The following is an 18,187-nucleotide window of genomic DNA, read 5'->3' as shown; positions in this document are numbered from 1 at the left end:
CACAAAGAGAAGGAAGGAGAGGTCCAATCAAAGAAGGGATAAAAGAATTAAAGAGGAACATGGAAGAATGGGACAGTAATCCTTTTTTTAAACCAACTGACAGCTTCTTATTTTATGGCTGTCGGGGTGGATGGTTTAGATGTTATCTGTTGCCTTGGCATCACTTCCTGGTGGTCATCCAATGTCAGGCCAGTCAGTCCAAGAACCAGGAAACACAGATCAGCAGTACAGACAAAATCTTAATTCCTCTTTAGCTAGGTGGCCAAAGAGGCATCTCTAATTGATTTTCATGGCATATTGCACTCAATTGTGCAGGAAAACACTAGTCCATCCAGCATCGGTCCATCCTCCAAACATTTCCTCTGCCAGTACGTTTTTGCAGATCAAATTTCTCAGGCTTTTTGCCTCAATCTCAAGCTTCTTATCTAATTTTCCCTCATTTTCTCTCCTCCATACTGCTGCAGAGCAACGGTGCTAATCCTCGGTGGTGGCAGTGATTGTTTTCTGTCTAACGTTTGTGTGTTTATGTATGTGTGTGTGCATTTGCAGGAGTGGAAACGAGGAGAAGCTAATGGCCTTGCTTACGCCGCTCAACGTCAACTGCCATGCGAGCGACGGCCGCAAGGTAAGAGTAAAGCGTGTATGCACAAAAGCGTATCCACCCACACAGAGTCGAGCAATAATAAGCTCATCACTCATTTCCTGAGTGACTGAGCAACTCGGAGGGGTTTTAGGGGTACAAAACCAACCAACTGGTGGTTTTATTTTATTATTTCGCCCAGAAAAGTTAAACAAATGCTGGTATTGGCTGCTGTGGGCCTTGGCTTTATGAAATAATCCTAGCACTCACCAGCAGGCTTAGCCTTTCTCGGCTGTCAGTCAATAAAATGAATAGATGAAGACACAAAACCTTCCGTGAATAAATTAGTACCCGTGCTGAACAATAGCAGAGGATGGCAGGACGCACGGTACTGTCACACTCAGGGATACGGTCTCTGAAACAAAGGTACAGTTTTTGTTTTTTTTCCTTCTTTTACAGCTGATTGAAGTATATGCAAATTGTGAAGTTACCCCCCCAATAGCATACTTGTATTTGAATGTCTGCACTACTGCAGTTGCATGTACATGGATTAGCTTTGAATAGTAAGAAGAGTGAAGAATGGATTCAGGTGTGTTCATTGATAGTAATGAAAATGACACAGTTCCCATCCTATTCCTCATTCAAAGCAAATTATTTTGTGCAAAATGAGCCGAGGCTTTGAAGGACACACAGTTAAGGGTAACCTTTAACACGAAGGTATTTATATAAAAGATAAAATAGTAAAGCTAAAGTTGCAGGTATGATTTATTAAGAGTTATAGGCTTAAAAACCCAGCTTATCTGCTCCATAAGGCCTGTAAAGATGTAGTGTGATTGACAGAATGGCTAGCAACATGCTTGAACGACCTCTGAGCAGCCTTTTTGATAATAACATTGATAATTCTGACTGGCTGTGGAGAAATTTGTGAGAACTTGAAACCAGTGAGAGATGCCCAGACAGAAATCTTTCACATAAAATATCTATAAGTGGTCAAACCTTGGCAGAACTTTTGAGTACTCTTCACTCAGAAATATAAGGTGACTAAGATTGTTCAGCCTTGGCAGAGCTTTGCAATCTCTTCACAACCTTCATGCTTAAGCAACACACAACCTTGGTCAAGTTGTTTTCTTGTAGTTTCTGTATAATGCTCAGTTTTGGATTATAAAAATCGTCTTCAAAAATTCCTGAATCCACATCTACATCCAGATCGACTCGAAAAATCACTTGTTTGGCCAAGGCACCATCTCTGGTAAGATTTTCACTCCGGTCTCTTTGTAACCTTCAGTAATCATTCTAACAAACAGACAAACTGAACCAGTCATATAACCTTGTTGGCAGAGGCAACAAGCAAATCTGTCCGTTGTCATGTGGAGTTCAAGCCCTTGATGAGATGCCCAGTTTGTAAGACACTGTAGGTACAGTAGCTTGAGTCTAAAATGCAAGTCATGTGAAGGGATGAATAGAGTCCCTCCTTTTAAAGACATTTTAGAGACATTAAATTAAATTTGTGAAATTAGCTTTGATTTAAATTAATGGTCATCTTGGAACAGTTCTCCGAACATGTCCAAGGGAGAGTAAAGGAAAGCCCGGTTAATTAGGAGGCACCCAAGTGTGGGCTCATTTCCAGTACTGTCAGATGCAAATCTCAACATACTGAAAGCTGCTTAGTGAATTGGAAGCACAGTTTACAACTTTTCCCATAATGGTCATATGGAGGGTATATTGCAGAGTTCCTTAGGGTCCTAAAATTGAGTCTAAAATGCTATCAATCATCTAAAGTTTAAGCCTTTAAAATGTCTCACTTGACGGGTCATAAAAATGTATTGAATTTTGGAAGCTAATGTTGTAGAGAGTTGATTGCACATTCAGTCTTTTAAATGTTATTGTAATGATTACACTAAAACAAAAATAGCAATATGGATGCAATAACGACGAATAAAAGTTGCGTGGCTTAGTCAGAACCTGCTGTAGTTTTTGTGTCAGAATCTGGTGTGTGGGCTGGCTCAATATCTCCTCCCATAAAACAAAAATAGCAACTTTCGATCAAAAAAAGGATTAAAAAAGTAGAAGTTAAAAATCTTCTTGTTATGAGAGCATTCAACAAGAACAGTTGGAAAAACCCAGTTTGCAAACTTTTGCAAAAAAAAAAAAAAGAAACAGAGTTACTGTCAACAAGTCAGAAAGACTTGAAGTGGACAAAAGATGCCGCCGATGTTTCCCATCGCCCAATAATGTTCTATATTTACATTAGGACCATTACCAAGTGCAACCCATGTATAACTCACTCTGTAGCAACAATTTTAACTCTTATATCTTTCTTTGGGGACAATGTTTGAACACTAACAGGAAGATCAGGGATGTTCTGGACTTGGGACATGATGGCTTAACACCAGTCAAAGAAAAACAGAGCTGATAGATGTCAACTGCTTTAACTCTTTCCCCCATAAAGATAAGACATTATTACAGAAACTACTCAGTTTGGAAAAGAGCTTCAATATACTCCTAGTAGGGCTAATGAGTTAAACCATGCCGACCAATTGTGACTAGACAAATTCATTTGTTTACTCTTCAAGCCTCTTTGGGACTCCATTTTCCCTTTCTTACAACTATAGATGTGAATTAGGACTTCAATAACATTCATAATGGTCTAAAGTAAACTTTCGGAAACCCTAATTATAATTAGACCTTTTACTTAGTTGAATAATGCTACAGTTGAATAATAATAATAATAAAAGTGAGATGAGACTGTAGCAGTCAGCTAAGGTTGCAGTTTGAAGTTAATTCTGATCTCATTAGCTTGCAGAGGATAAAGTGAGAACTTAGAACTTGAAAGAATGCCAGCCACGCTAAATGAAATGCCAGGTACAACACCAAAAGTACACAGCCCTACAGAGAAAAGTGCTGTATTATATCCTGTTAACTTAATGGAGAAACTTTTGTGACTACAGCCTCACCGCATGCGTCCGCAGGGAGCCCTGAGCCTAAGGTTGAGCTCTGCTGCATTGCAGCAGCACATCTGGCTTATGACTGATTAGTCCCTCGGATGAATAACTGGAAGGAGAAGCAAACTACTCTTCTAGTTTTGTATTTTTGTAGCTTTAGTTGAAGTACTCCCTCTGGCCTTGCACATTACTGTTTTCCAGCCTGACAGAAATAAAACCTTGTTTTTTCCTTGAGAACAGAGTAAGACAGTTCCACTTTTCAGCAGCAAGTGTCCAAACAGTTTTGTGGTCCCACTTGAGCCCTTATCGAGTCTCTCTTGGGTTTTTTACTCTGAACTGTTATTCTTCTCAGCGGAGAAGAGACTGAGAGTTTAGATTTTCATATTAAACTAAACCCTAAACCCAAAAGTTTGTGCTTGTTGTATGTCAGATTATGTTAGAAGCTCAGCTTGTGACAAGCCACGGTTTTCAATAACAGTAAAGTACTGGCTGCTAGATTACCAAGGTTTTAACTGTTATTTTACAATTTTCCTTTAAACAAGAACAACAGCTTCTTAATGTAAAGTACTGCAGTGGAGTATAATACTGTTATCTGTTGGTTTCTTTGGTTTTCTTACTGTAATCTCCATAAACATGACAGTAAAATGTATTAAAATAAGTTAGATCTATAGCTGCAAAAACAAAAACAAGGTAAACCAGGTGGCAATCTCCATGTTCTTATTAATTTACACTGAATTCAATCCTTTATTTTCTTTTACTATTAGCTTTTATCTAAGGATGTAACAGTACCAGAAATGTAGTAGTTGGTGCTTATACGATGTTATAGGACCTTAGCCTTCAGTATCTGGGCTGCCTGCTCAACCAAGTGGGAGCCTTATGTTTTTATTTTATCTCCAGTACCACTAGAAGAGCAGTTTAGCAAGATTTTGAGTTCAAAATAACCGTTCTTTACTTTGTACTGGGCTCATTTTATCGTCTCTACTGTCTTTCCCATTAAGTCAGTTATGTTGGCAACCCTCAAAAAAACAAAAAATGAGCAGTAGGTTGTTGCTACTGTTGTGCACACTGTTTACCTGAGATGACCATATTAGGCATATGTAGGGATATGCTCTGTATACAGAGCCAGACTCATTTGAAACTTTGCTCATGTTCATGTACATCAAATATTGTAACCGTATATATAAAAGAAAATGAGGAAAATCCAAACAGGTCTACTTTAATCTATTTAGGTCCATTCACTCCTTATCATAAGAGTGTCCTCGATATGAATTGCACTCAGTTTAGTACAGTAGGGCTAATAGGAAATGATCATTCTCCCCTCAAAATGATCGATTTATGGAGAATTGTCCATAAATCGATCAACTATGTCCTCTGATTACACAGCATATGTTTGAATTTCTTTGCAGTGCGTGCTAAATGAGTGATGATAGGGACTGAAGATGGATTATAAGCAGACTGAAGGCACAGAGTTGAAACATGAGTGGGACTCAACATGGCACCATACAATGAAATGTTATAGCAGCTTGCTGTTACTATTTTTCTCCCTTGAGGCATCAACATGCTCAGTGTGTAGCGCTATTCAGAAAAATCAGTACATTCCCTTTATTTTTTTAAAGCATTTTTTTTTTTACATTTCGAGTTTTAACTTAGTGATCTGGTTATATATTTTTTTCAGTAAACAGATATCTGCAATTTATTGGTCACCGATGCAAAACGTGCAGTACATTATTGGTTGCTATGGCAACTGCTGGGACAACCAGGGAGCCAAAGAGATCCTTTCACCCTATACTTTTGGTAACTGTCATATTAATGCTACAACAGCCTTGAGGAGGCTCTTTCCTCTAATTATGGGTACTTGGGTGTGTTGTTGATGATACTCAGCTGCAGCTTGTATTCATCATATCACTCCCGTATCCGTAATTGTGAGAGAGCATCCTCTAGCTATTATCTGTGCAGGTGGCCTGCTGGGGATGTGAGACCCCAGAGGGAAAACCGTATAATTTGAAATTCTTTGGATATGCAGGGGACAACTGCAACGGATCATTGAGGGACGCCGAAATTGAATGGAGCATGAGTATAGAAACACGCAGCCTCATCCAGAGAATAAAAATTGTGTTCAGACAGATACTGAAATGACCTCTTCTACTTAATCTGTATTTGTAATGCTCTTTAATTGCCTGGGCTGAAAGCACTCGTGCAGGGTAGGTGGAATACATTTGCACTCCAGTGCAGATTCATCCTCACTATGGTCTTAGGGTATTTTAATGGGGGGTACGACTAACAGAAATGATTGAATTCTACTTACTGGTTGTAGATATTGGTTGAAACTGGGGGATAGTAAAAACTTTTGCAGTTGTCACCCATCCTTTCACTTAAGCAACCAAAGCACAGTCGCCTGATGGAAAGTGTCAGAATAAAAACACTCAGTTACAGAAAATGAAATAATGGGTATTACATAATACAGATGCAAATTCTTAATGTAATGTGTGTAAAAAAGCAAGCGTGGCATGTAGCATAAAGGTATCCTGATGGTTGGAAACACTGCCAGTGAGCTATATTAATGCAGGCCATTCTCATGAAATAGGATTATTATAATATACACAGGCATTTGCCCCAAGTTCTGAAAAAACAACACACATTTTTTTCATTGAAGTATGCAGATATGCAAAACGTACATAACTTAACCAGCACTTTTATAACAAAATCTGCAATATTTCAACGTATAAAATATTGACATTTATCATCATAAACAAGAGGGGAGCATCACACTCACACAGATAATGAAAGGGCACTACACAGAGCCTGGAAGAGTCCTAATGATTGATAATAATGGTACTCCTCTTTAAAATTAAACAAGAGTCACTGCCGTCTCTTTCGGTCTTCCTCTCTTCTCCAGCCTCTTGTTCTCCATTTCAATTTAATTAGATATGGCACAGACTCTCAGTCTCTCCCTTTTCAACCACACATGCGTACACACACACTCCCACGAACAAACAAAGATCTGGAGCATAAATGTTATTTGCAGACGGCTCTTCGAGAATTAAAAAGCTCTGCTTGTATACAACATACATGAGAAGAGACGCACAGAGGGAAGGCAAACAGACAGAAAGAGAAACAGACCTTATGCCCAAAAGTATGTGGACAGGCTACGGTCAGAGTCAAAGCTTTAATCAATCACAAACAGAATGCTGTCTTACGGGTAATTGGCGTATCCGTAATGCTCTTTAGCTACATTAACAAACAGCTCATCTCCCTCAGTGTGTGAGCTCCCGATAGTTAGCAGTTTTAGAAAGAGAAGTAGTCTGGTGCGAGGATAAAGAAGAGCTGGCATGGAAAAAAGAAGCTGTGTCGGTTCTTTGAGCACAATTTTGTTATATGTGATGCAGGATTAAGCTACAAGGTACGTAATTACTACAAGGGAGGGGAAAAAACACATTAGCTTTGTTTCAGTATCTTCAAACAGCCACGTCACTTAATGTGCTGAATAGGGGCAAGTTAAGCAGAAATGCCCAGATCTCCCTCACCCCAGCCACCTCCTCCACCCGTTCCGGGACACACACACACACTAACACACACACACTAACACACACACTAACACAAACACATTCCGATCACAACTGAGAGATGTAATCTCTCCAGCGTGTCCTGGGTCTGCCCTGGTGCCTCCTCCCTGTCGGACATGTCTGGAACTCCTCACTTAGGAGGTGCCCGGGAAGCATCCTGGCCAATGGTGTCCTAGTGACATGCCTGTTCATGGACACCCTTATGTTCAAACATGGTTTTAGTTCTGGACAAACTGCCATTAGCACAGAAGCATCAACAATAACAGAACACAACGTCGTGTTCAGGTTGGACAGGCCATTCCTCCCAGTCACATTTTCGGTCTCACTGTCATTTCCCACGTGAGATTCCAAGTCCCTCAGTAGGACAGTGGAGTCACCAGATTGGGCATCTTTCATTACCCTTATCAGGGACCCCCAAGAAGGTTGGGTACTTTACACTGTACTTTGAACATACTGAAAATGTCACGGCTGGCGGAGTGAGCCGTGTGGTGTGGAGGAAAAGGAGGACCCAAAATGCAGCAGTGACTGATGATACGAGTGATGTTTATTTACAAAGTGGAAGTGGCAGAAACAGGCAGTGAGGCATGACAAAACAACTGAAGAAACCTAAACTGGGAGAACTAACTGACAAACCTGAGACCATACAAAAGGGGTGCGGGGCAGAGAGACGCAGAGACAGGAACACCATAGAACGCAGAGATACACGGATGAATGCAGACGAGCCGACAACGAACACAGACCGACACCCACTAAATATACACACACACAAGGTATTCAGGTAATCACACACAGGAGGGAAGAACAGCTGAACCTAATACACATGAGGACCGGAGGAGACAAGCTGAACACAATGACAACTGACACAGACTTTCAGAACAAAACAGGAAATCTAGAACCCGAACCGGACACAAGGGGGGAGGGCACAGAATAACTAGAACAGAGGAAAATAATCACAAAACACAAAACGCTGGGTCAACGACCCAGGACCATGACAGAAAACAGTCAGGACCCAGGCCTGTGTTCAGGTATTTGTGTGTTAGAGTAGGCTCCCTGTCCACCAGAAAAGGGATTGTCCACGTCCAATTAGCTAGCCTCAGCAGCCAGAGATTGGACTGCCAAGGTCCAATCCTCACTGCACTGAACCCTTTGGCCCCTCCTCTTGGGTTCCAAATAAAAGGAGTGGGAAAAAAAAGCTTTGACAATGCTTTTTTTTCACTACTGAAAGAAAAGGTCTACTTTGAAGATTTATATGTATTTGAGAAATACTCATTAGTGCATAAGACAGTTAATCCTGACATTGATTTTATGTGACAATGCCAGCCCTGTGGTCAGGTATTTGCGTCCATTTGGTCATGTGTTGTATGTAGGCCTGTTCCAGTCACTGTTTTCCTCTCCACAGCTCTATTTCTGAACCTCTCCTTCTTATTACACTCCACCACAATATAGATGCCCCTTTGTGTATGTGTGCCTGCATGTGCGCGCACTCAGATGATTGAGGAGCCATCAGAGTGGGTTATTATTAACACAGCTGAGTGGATGGTGTTATCAAGCTGCCTCTATTGAAACCTACTGCTTACTCCCATGTACACACACATACATGCACACACACTCTTATAGCTCTCAGATTGCTTCTTTATGAAAATGGCCTATGCTTTCTGACTACCCACTCCGTACACACGGAGGTTCCACATGCGTACTCGTCATGTCTTAAATGTTCAGTTTTACCTTCTTGTAGCTTCTGCTGCACTGATGCTCAGCAGTTGTGCTTGTAATCTAGTTCTCTGTTTGGTTTTCAGGGAATACATTTCAAGTTTTGGATTGTGTCGAGCTGCCTCTGCTGTGAATGTGTGTTTGCATTTGTTTGTGTGTGTTTGAGAATATTGTGAGTTTTTGGATCTATATCTCAGCAGTGAGAATCATCACCCACTTGTGTTCCTGCTGGCACGAACATCAAAGAAATACACAACTAAAGAGCAAGAGCAAGACTCAGTGTTTATCGTTCCCATTTGATGAACAACAAGGGTTTCAAAACTTTTCAGGAATACAGCAGCAAATTTTTAACTCTAAAGAAAAAATGGCTTTGAAATTTGTTTTCAAAATCAGGACCTCTTAGTCTCTTTTGTGTTTTCTTTAAAGAATGTTATTTTTTTTACTTTACTTCTGATAACTTAAATTAGATGTCAAAAATATTTTTGGAGTCATATAAGAGGTCAGTAAGAAAAAACGAGCAGTGAAAAAATATAAATAGCTTTGCAATATTTATTAAACTTCCAAGTATTTATATAAATAATTAAAATTTTTGACCCCTGTATTCTAATTTTTGCCTCATAACTTTTGCACTGTCCACTTCCTGCTGTGACAAAACAAATTTCCCACGTGTGGGACTAATAAAGGTTATCTTATCTTATCTTATCTTAGTTCTGGGAGCAGAAACTCCTTGTTGAAGCCAGAGGTCAGAGAAAGATGGTCAGACTGTGTTGAGCTTTTGAGGAGACAACAGTAACTCAAGTAACTTCTGTGAAGGTTCTCAAATAACCACTTGTTACAACCAAGGTATACCGAAGAGCATCTCTAAAAGTGCAACAAAGCAAAGCTAGAAGCAGCAGAAGACCACACCAGGTGCCACTTCTGTTAGCTAAAAGCAGGATACCAAGCCAGATGTCTATTCATATTAATGTACAGAATTCACCTGCTTGCTGCTACTACTGCACATTCACCCAATGTGTGTGTGTGTGTGTGTGTATATATATATATATATATATATATATATATATATATATATATATATATATATATATATATATATATACCCACCCATACCCTCAGGACCCTCAAGCTCCCAGGCCTCTGGTAGAGGACCCGAGCTTGAAGGATAAACCGCCCGCAGGGGCGTGCTGGGTGTTTTTTATATATATATATATATATATATATATATATACACATATATATAAAAGATGGGAAATCATTTTTGGCCCTCCTGAGCATCATTTAACATCACTTTATGACCACAGTGTACCCATCTTCTGATGGCTGCTTTCAGCAGGATAATGTGCCATGTCATAAACCTCAAACTGGTTTCTTTAACTGTATTCAAATCGCCTCCACAGTCACATAGAGCATCTTTGGGATTTAGTGTAAGAAGAGATTCAAGTCATAGATGTGCAGCCCCCCCCCCCCCCCAAAAAAATTAAAAAATTCCAGCAGCAAAAAATTTTCCAGCAACAACATGATGCATTTGTGTCAATTTAGAGCAAAATCTCTGAGGAGTTTTTCCAGTACATCGTTGAATCTATGCCATGAAGAATTAAGGCAGTTCTGAAGTGACCAGGGAGTGTATATTTAGCTACATTTTCTTTCAATAGAATTTGTCATTGTGGAAGTTCTGTAGTTTTTCTTGTCTTTTCAGGAAAGTTTGGTTACTGAGCTTTTACTGTTGAATAGAAAAATGTGCATTTCATTCCAGATCTAAACCCAGGGAAATATATAGACGGTCAAATGAATGCCTGTAAATTCTGCTTGTTGGAAGCTTTTTAATAGTGAACTTGGGGTGTTTGTGAGTGTCACCGGATGTCCTGTCTCTGGAAGATTCACAGGCATTTTTTTTTTTTTTTTACTGTCCAGATGAAAAATAGGCCAAAGAAATGTTTGTTTTTTCCAGTGACAAATTTAACCTCTTACTTTAATATGTAGACTCCTGCTGGGAAGGATCTGTATCACTATTAGTTTGCTAGTATGCAATAATGAAGTAATGAAGTGCAAACAGCTCGTGGGTTCCAACGTGTGAAGATTTAAATGGTGTACTTTATACATTTTCATGCCAAAAGAAGAAAAGCAATTAAAGTTAATAAACACCTACCTAGTGAATATAACATTTGCAGGCTTGTCTAAGATGGGAAGTCACAAGGACACTTTCTGGTTTTTATGATATATATATATATATATATATATATATATATATATATATATATATATATATATATATATATATATATATATATATATATATATATATATATATATATATGAATATATATATATATATATATGAATATGAAACTTTATTTATTTTTTATGTATTTATTTTTTTCCCCTGACACTACATTTTGAGCTGCTGAGCTTTAAACTTTCCATGGAGCCGTGAGCTCTTCTGTGTTTTTAGCTGGGAGGCAGAGCAGATAGACAGGTGATGGCTGAGATATCAGTGTGTGCGACTGTGCAAGTGTAGATGGAAAGCGCAAGATGAGAAGACTTACTGTAGGTTATTTATCTTCCAAGATGCTGGCTTAGCTGAGCTGTCAGCAGCTTATAGTGTGTATGTGTGCGTGTCAGTGAGAGGAATAGCACACATTTTGCTAATATGCTTATTGATCCAGTCATCTGACACTACTCATGTTGTTAGAGCGTCCATCTACTGAGCCCTGACTGGAGTACTCAAGTAGCTGAAATGTAGCCAAGCTAAGATCAATTATTACTCTATTTTAAAGTTATTTTTGATTTCCTTTTTTAATGTCATTGATCATCTAAGGGCTAAAGGCAATTACTACTTGCAACGGAAAAATGTGTGTTAACTGCAGTATATATCTCTTTGTGACATGTTTCACCCAGCAACCTGTAGCAAACTCCAGCAACCATTTGCCAACCAGGTGGGAATACATTTTTTTCCTTTTCAACTGGTCATTGCCAGAAGTCGGTCTTGTGATGAAAGCCTTAGTTGATGAAAAACATTTCAAAAAGAAGTTAAAACAAGCTTTAAAATATGCATGAATGCATTTAAGGCCTAGCTAACACAGCTAGCACAGATATTTTACATAGAAGGAAATTAAGTCACTTCCTGCTAGAGAGCCACATTGCTGCTTCTTACAATATCTTTCAGCTCTAAAATATCTATATCTTCCCCTTGTACCCTCATGCACTAATGGTGGATGGGTTCTCTAAAGTGATTTCCAAATGCCATTTCATGATCGGCCTCAGTACAAGAAAACACTGACTACTGCCAACTCATTAATACAGGGAGTGCAGAATTATTAGGCAAGTTGTATTTTTGAGGAATAATTTTATTATTGAACAACAACCATGTTCTCAATGAACCCAAAAAACTCATTAATATCAAAGCTGAATGTTTTTGGAAGTAGTTTTTAGTTTGTTTTTAGTTTTAGCTATTTTAGGGGGATATCTGTGTGTGCAGGTGACTATTACTGTGCATAATTATTAGGCAACTTAACAAAAAACAAATATATACCCATTTCAATTATTTATTTTTACCAGTGAAACCAATATAACATCTCCACATTCACAAATATACATTTCTGACATTCAAAAACAAAACAAAAACAAATCAGCCACCAATATAGCCACCTTTCTTTGCAAGGACACTCAAAAGCCTGCCATCCATGGATTCTGTCAGTGTTTTGATCTGTTCACCATCAACATTGCGTGCAGCAGCAACCACAGCCTCCCAGACACTGTTCAGAGAGGTGTACTGTTTTCCCTCCTTGTAAATCTCACATTTGATGATGGACCACAGGTTCTCAATGGGGTTCAGATCAGGTGAACAAGGAGGCCATGTCATTAGTTTTTCTTCTTTTATACCCTTTCTTACCAGCCACGCTGTGGAGTACTTGGACGCGTGTGATGGAGCATTGTCCTGCATGAAAATCATGTTTTTCTTGAAGGATGCAGACTTCTTCCTGTACCACTGCTTGAAGAAGGTGTCTTCCAGAAACTGGCAGTAGGACTGGGAGTTGAGCTTGACTCCATCCTCAACCCGAAAAGGCCCCACAAGCTCATCTTTGATGATACCAGCCCAAACCAGTACTCCACCTCCACCTTGCTGGCGTCTGAGTCGGACTGGAGCTCTCTGCCCTTTACCAATCCAGCCACGGGCCCATCCATCTGGCCCATCAAGACTCACTCTCATTTCATCAGTCCATAAAACCTTAGAAAAACCAGTCTTGAGATATTTCTTGGCCCAGTCTTGACGTTTCAGCTTGTGTGTCTTGTTCAGTGGTGGTCGTCTTTCAGCCTTTCTTACCTTGGCCATGTCTCTGAGTATTGCACACCTTGTGCTTTTGGGCACTCCAGTGATGTTGCAGCTCTGAAATATGGCCAAACTGGTGGCAAGTGGCATCTTGGCAGCTGCACGCTTGACTTTTCTCAGTTCATGGGCAGTTATTTTGCGCCTTGGTTTTTCCACACGCTTCTTGCGACCCTGTTGACTATTTTGAATGAAACGCTTGATTGTTCGATGATCACGCTTCAGAAGCTTTGCAATTTTGAGACTGCTGCATCCCTCTGCAAGATATCTCACTATTTTTGACTTTTCTGAGCCTGTCAAGTCCTTCTTTTGACCCATTTTGCCAAAGGAAAGGACGTTGCCTAATAATTATGCACACCTGATATAGGGTGTTGATGTCATTAGACCACACCCCTTCTCATTACAGAGATGCACATCACCTAATATGCTTAATTGGTAGTAGGCTTTCGAGCCTATACAGCTTGGAGTAAGACAACATGCATGAAGAGGATGATGTGGACAAAATACTCATTTGCCTAATAAGTCTGCACTCCCTGTATGTAACTATAAATATCAGCCATGCATGCCATTGTCAGGATTTTACTATACAACGTAACAGGTACATGAATATGTCTGTCAACTCTGCAGGATTCTTTTCTTTTTTTTTCCAACCTGCTGATTGTTTATACGAGACGGAATCATAACATCATACAAGTCTGCTCATAAAAAGCGAAAACATTGCCTTAATTAAATTCAGCTGCCTTAATTAAAGTCCCCTCCTCGGGTAGTACTGGAATACTTCCAGGGCTGCAGCAAGGAAGTGGAAGTCATGTTCCTATTTTGGGGAAGTGGATGAAGTCACAGCCAGGCATGCAGCACAGTTGGTGGCAAAAATTGTGTTGATGTAGCAAAAATTAAAAAAAAAAAAAAAAAAATCAGTTTTCTTTGTGCACTGCCCTCCGAGAGGATCCTGACCTGATGCACTTCAGGGCTGTTAGGAGAAAGAGTTGTGGCAGCGTTATTCGATAGGTGGGGAGTGCAGCATGTCTTGAACCTCCAGGGCAAAGTTGATGAATAACATCAGAGCTGCACACACACACTTAAACAACGCCAAACAAAATGGTCCAAATGTGGCCATTTACCCTCCCCAATAGATCATGTCTCATTGCTATGGCAACTGCTGACAGCCAGCAGTCACTGTTGTCATGGGAACAGCTTGACAGGCTACTAAAGAGAAGAGGAAAAGGGAGGCGGATGTAGGAGAGGGTTAGGGAAAAATGGAAACAAAGAAGGAACTAACACAGCAGCAAATTCCACATGCCGTGTGTTTTTAAGCTCGTGTGTTGCATTAATGTGTTTCATAGTTTGACTTTTTTGTCCGCACAGTTTTTTGAGATCAATGTTGGCTCCTAGCTGACCGAATAAGCAAAATCTATTAGTTTATTGTGCACTTGGGGGTTACCTTTCAGATGGTGTGTCTAGTAAATGGCAAAATTTAAACTGGAAAAAGAGAATGGTACCAAGTGGAGTTATAAAAAGAGATTACTGTTTATTTATCTTATTTTACTTTAGTTTGTTTGTTCAGCTTGAACGTGTCCTCCACATCTCTCCTCGCTTCCTTCTTCCTTCATTTTCCACCCATATTTTCCCCTCCTTCATCTTCCTCCCCTCCTCCACTCCATACTCCTGTCCACCTCATGGAAAAGCTTTTAGATGATTAAAACACAACAGTGTATTCTGTTTTCGCATTTCTTTTTTCCCCAGCATCATTATTATTCACCGTCATAATGCCTCTCTTGAAATAAAGTATAGTGGGTCGTTTTGTTGATTCTCAAAGGAGGAGAAAAACTTGGAATTAATGGCCCGGCAACAAAAACAACTATGTTTATAATTATTTACAAGGTTTATTGAGTAGCTTTTGAAAAGAAAGTGACTGTCAATAGAGTCAAAGTCAAAAGGTGTAACAGATGGCAGCAGTCACTTTGGATTACACATGAAATTACCATGTGTAGTACTGCACATGGGATTTTATATTGAGGTATAAGTATTATTATTGTAAGTTTATTTATATATATATATATATATATATATATATATATATATATATATAGATCTATCTATATAGAGATATATCTATATAGATATAGAGATATATCTATAGAGATATAGAGATATATCTATAGAGATATAGAGATATAGAGATATAGATAGATAGAGAGATATAGATATATATATATATATGTATGTGTATATATATGTATGTATATATATATATATGTATGTGTATATATCTCCCTGACAGTCACCTGTTAGGTACGTATATCGCATCTTTTGTTGCCATCAAAATACACAGAAATTTACATTAAACATAAATTCATATTGACTACTTACATTCAGATTCCAACCAGATTTGAAAAGGAAATGCCTCTACAAGTTGTGATGAACTTGCTGCAGGATGGCAGCAGAATGTGTTTTTTCTTCTTTCTTTTTCTTCTTCTTGTCATCACAAGACGGTTGCAAGAAGGTCCAAACTTGGTGGCACCAGTTATTCGTCTGGAAAAATAACTTTCAAAATACTACTATACCCAGCATGGCATTCGTGTTCTTTTGCCTTCACTTTTTCATCATATGATTGAACTGGGAGTAGAAAGTTAATACAGGTCCCCTCTCATTATGCAGCACAGCACTCCTGGCAGCAAACACTATTACATGTTGAACCCCCCATTGAAAAGCTTCAGCTAGCATTTAAGCTATATTCACGCAAGAAAATCACAGGCGGTATATCAGATGTTCCGGCACTAATGTGTAGCATCGCTCATATGCCAAATCAAAGTAGCTAATAATCCTCTAAAAATATGTGGCATACATACACGTGAGACTCACATTTCTCTGCATCATAAATGCGTACGTATTCTGGTGCATAAACATTACAGGCAAGTGTGTAAACACCTTAATCTGTCCTCCTCTTTGCTCGCAGTATTTGCACCAGCAGAATTTTTGTGCTTCCCTAAACACAGTCTCATTTAAAAACCTTTATTTTTGCTCGCAGTACTGCTGTTGCGCTGCTGTTCCTCCGTTTTGAAGAGCATTCATTTAAAAAACAAAAACCCACATGTCATCTCTTTTGCCGTCGATGATGCCTGGCAAGAAGAAATGAAAACATGTTTGCTCTCTGAATTCAGAGCATTAGAGGGAAAAACTGGGCTGCAGTGGAGAGTACTTGGATGACACTGAATGAAGGATGGGTCAGTGGATGAAAAAATGATTATTAGCACTATTGGCTTGTGGCTGCTCTGAGGATAGAGATTTCAACCGGAGCTGGGTTTTTTGTTTTTTTTCCCCCCCCCTCTCACTCTCTTTTTTTAAGACTTCTATGCTGGGAATCCAATATGAGATCAACTGAGCCAGTGATGGTTTTTATGCGTGCCTCACTCACACACACATGCATGTGCACATTCCTTACACAGGGTTGACAGATTGAAGAGGTGGAGCTTAAACTACCCAGTCCGACCCTGGCAACAACATCACGGTGATGCAACAGTACATGCACGTGTGTGTATGTGTGTCTAACTGATGACTCACTAGTAGCTAACGGTTTAAGATTTACTGAGGACCTGATTAAGGCTTACATATTTCCTTTTTTTTTTCATCAGTTTATTTCTATTCTATGTAATTTGCAAAAACAAGCGCGCACACACACAAATGCACTCACTGCATTTAAACTGAGGCTGATGACTAACTGTGTACCATGTCCTGCTCCTTTCAAATGCCGCTGTCACATCCTGTAAATACGAGTGTACCATCTGTCCACCCGACTCTGCCTTTCTGCCTCGCTGCTGCTGCTCCTCAGCTGAACTCCTGAGTGAGCTGTTGAGCTCACCAGAGATGATCTATTTTTCAGTATGTCCTCTGAAATTGAGATGAGTTTCCTATGAGGGGGACATAGGAAACATTCTTTTGTTGCTGTTGTTTAGTTTGTGGAAAACACCAGCTATAAAAGCTGGAAGAAACTTTGAACTTTTTTTTGTATTTAAGATGTTGCAAAGGGTTTCATCACAGTCTTTTGAAATAATGTAGTAGTTTGACTTTTTAAAGAGCCTCTTCTCTCTAAGTGGCCTGTGATTTACTTCTTAATGGGCTTTTATAACAGCAAAACATTAGTTTTAGTTAGTACTAGCATTAGTCTTGTTTTCCTTTTTGTTGTTTTATCTGCAGTGTTAGCAGTTGACATCTCAAAAACTGCTGGTAAGTTGCTTGCCTAGCTCAGATTGATGCAGTCCTTTGAGGTTGAAAGATTTTTGTTGGATGTAGACAAAGCTTTTATTAAAATAATCTGGATAAAGTGTGCCACTTTGCAGCCATCATACCACAGTAACACAGCCCGTGGTGAAGCCCATTCGCCTTTACCCAGTCACGACCTGCCATTTTTACTTTTAGAGCTTAAAATGTTAGCTAGGAGAATCATCTACATCAGTGTGATCAAATATATGATGAAAAGATATGCGTGCACACTCTCACCTGATCCCTTCGGATGATTGCACTGAGCAACTCGATTTTACCAGTCAGAGTATCCGGTGGCTTCATATGGCAGTGATGATTATTATTTTTATTATTAATCATTTATTTATTTTTAATTGTTTTTAATTGTTTTTTGGTCTTTTACCTTTGTGAACAACAGCTGTGGAAAAACAAGGCTGCTGGTGGCACCTTTTTACTTACCTCCAGTCTAAATCCCCCATGGAAGTGAAGTGTATTTCAAAAGGTTCTATGGGGTCTCAGGACAGAGTGCCTACTTTCTTGAGAAAGGTTGCCAGTAATTCAGGGAAGATTGCACCTCTCTTCCATGCCATCAGCTCTCAGGATTGTGTGCTGCCTTTCTACCTTGTCTGTAATATGTTTGCCACATGCATAAGTGAGCAGGCTTGAGAAGAGAGTTGAAGGCCTGTTGACCACATGAGGCTATCTTATAGTCATTTTGACATTTTCTTTATTCACATTGTCAGCTTACATTTATACAATTTCCATATAGAGTTGTTCATTCTTTGAGTAAAATACCACATGATGAACCGCCAGCCACTCTAATGTTCAG

At 39.4% G+C, this 18,187-nt stretch overlaps 1 protein-coding gene across 1 annotated transcript in view; it reads left to right on the top strand.

Annotated features, from left to right (window-relative positions):
- tnksa (tankyrase, TRF1-interacting ankyrin-related ADP-ribose polymerase a) overlaps positions 1 to 18,187 on the top strand; it is a 109,524-nt gene that overhangs the window by 44,955 nt on the left and 46,382 nt on the right. Inside the window, exon 6 of the mRNA XM_085463368.1 lies at positions 550 to 625. Within this exon, the coding sequence (XP_085319494.1) occupies positions 550 to 625 (76 nt within the window). The remainder of the gene's footprint in view (positions 1 to 549; positions 626 to 18,187) is intronic.

Source organism: Copadichromis virginalis, linkage group LG7 (assembly GCF_057382275.1).
Source record: "Copadichromis virginalis isolate Kocher_CV1m ecotype Utaka linkage group LG7, C_Virginalis_male_GT1.1, whole genome shotgun sequence".
Lineage (NCBI taxonomy): Eukaryota > Metazoa > Chordata > Actinopteri > Cichliformes > Cichlidae > Copadichromis > Copadichromis virginalis.
This window is presented reverse-complemented; position numbering and strand designations above follow the sequence as displayed.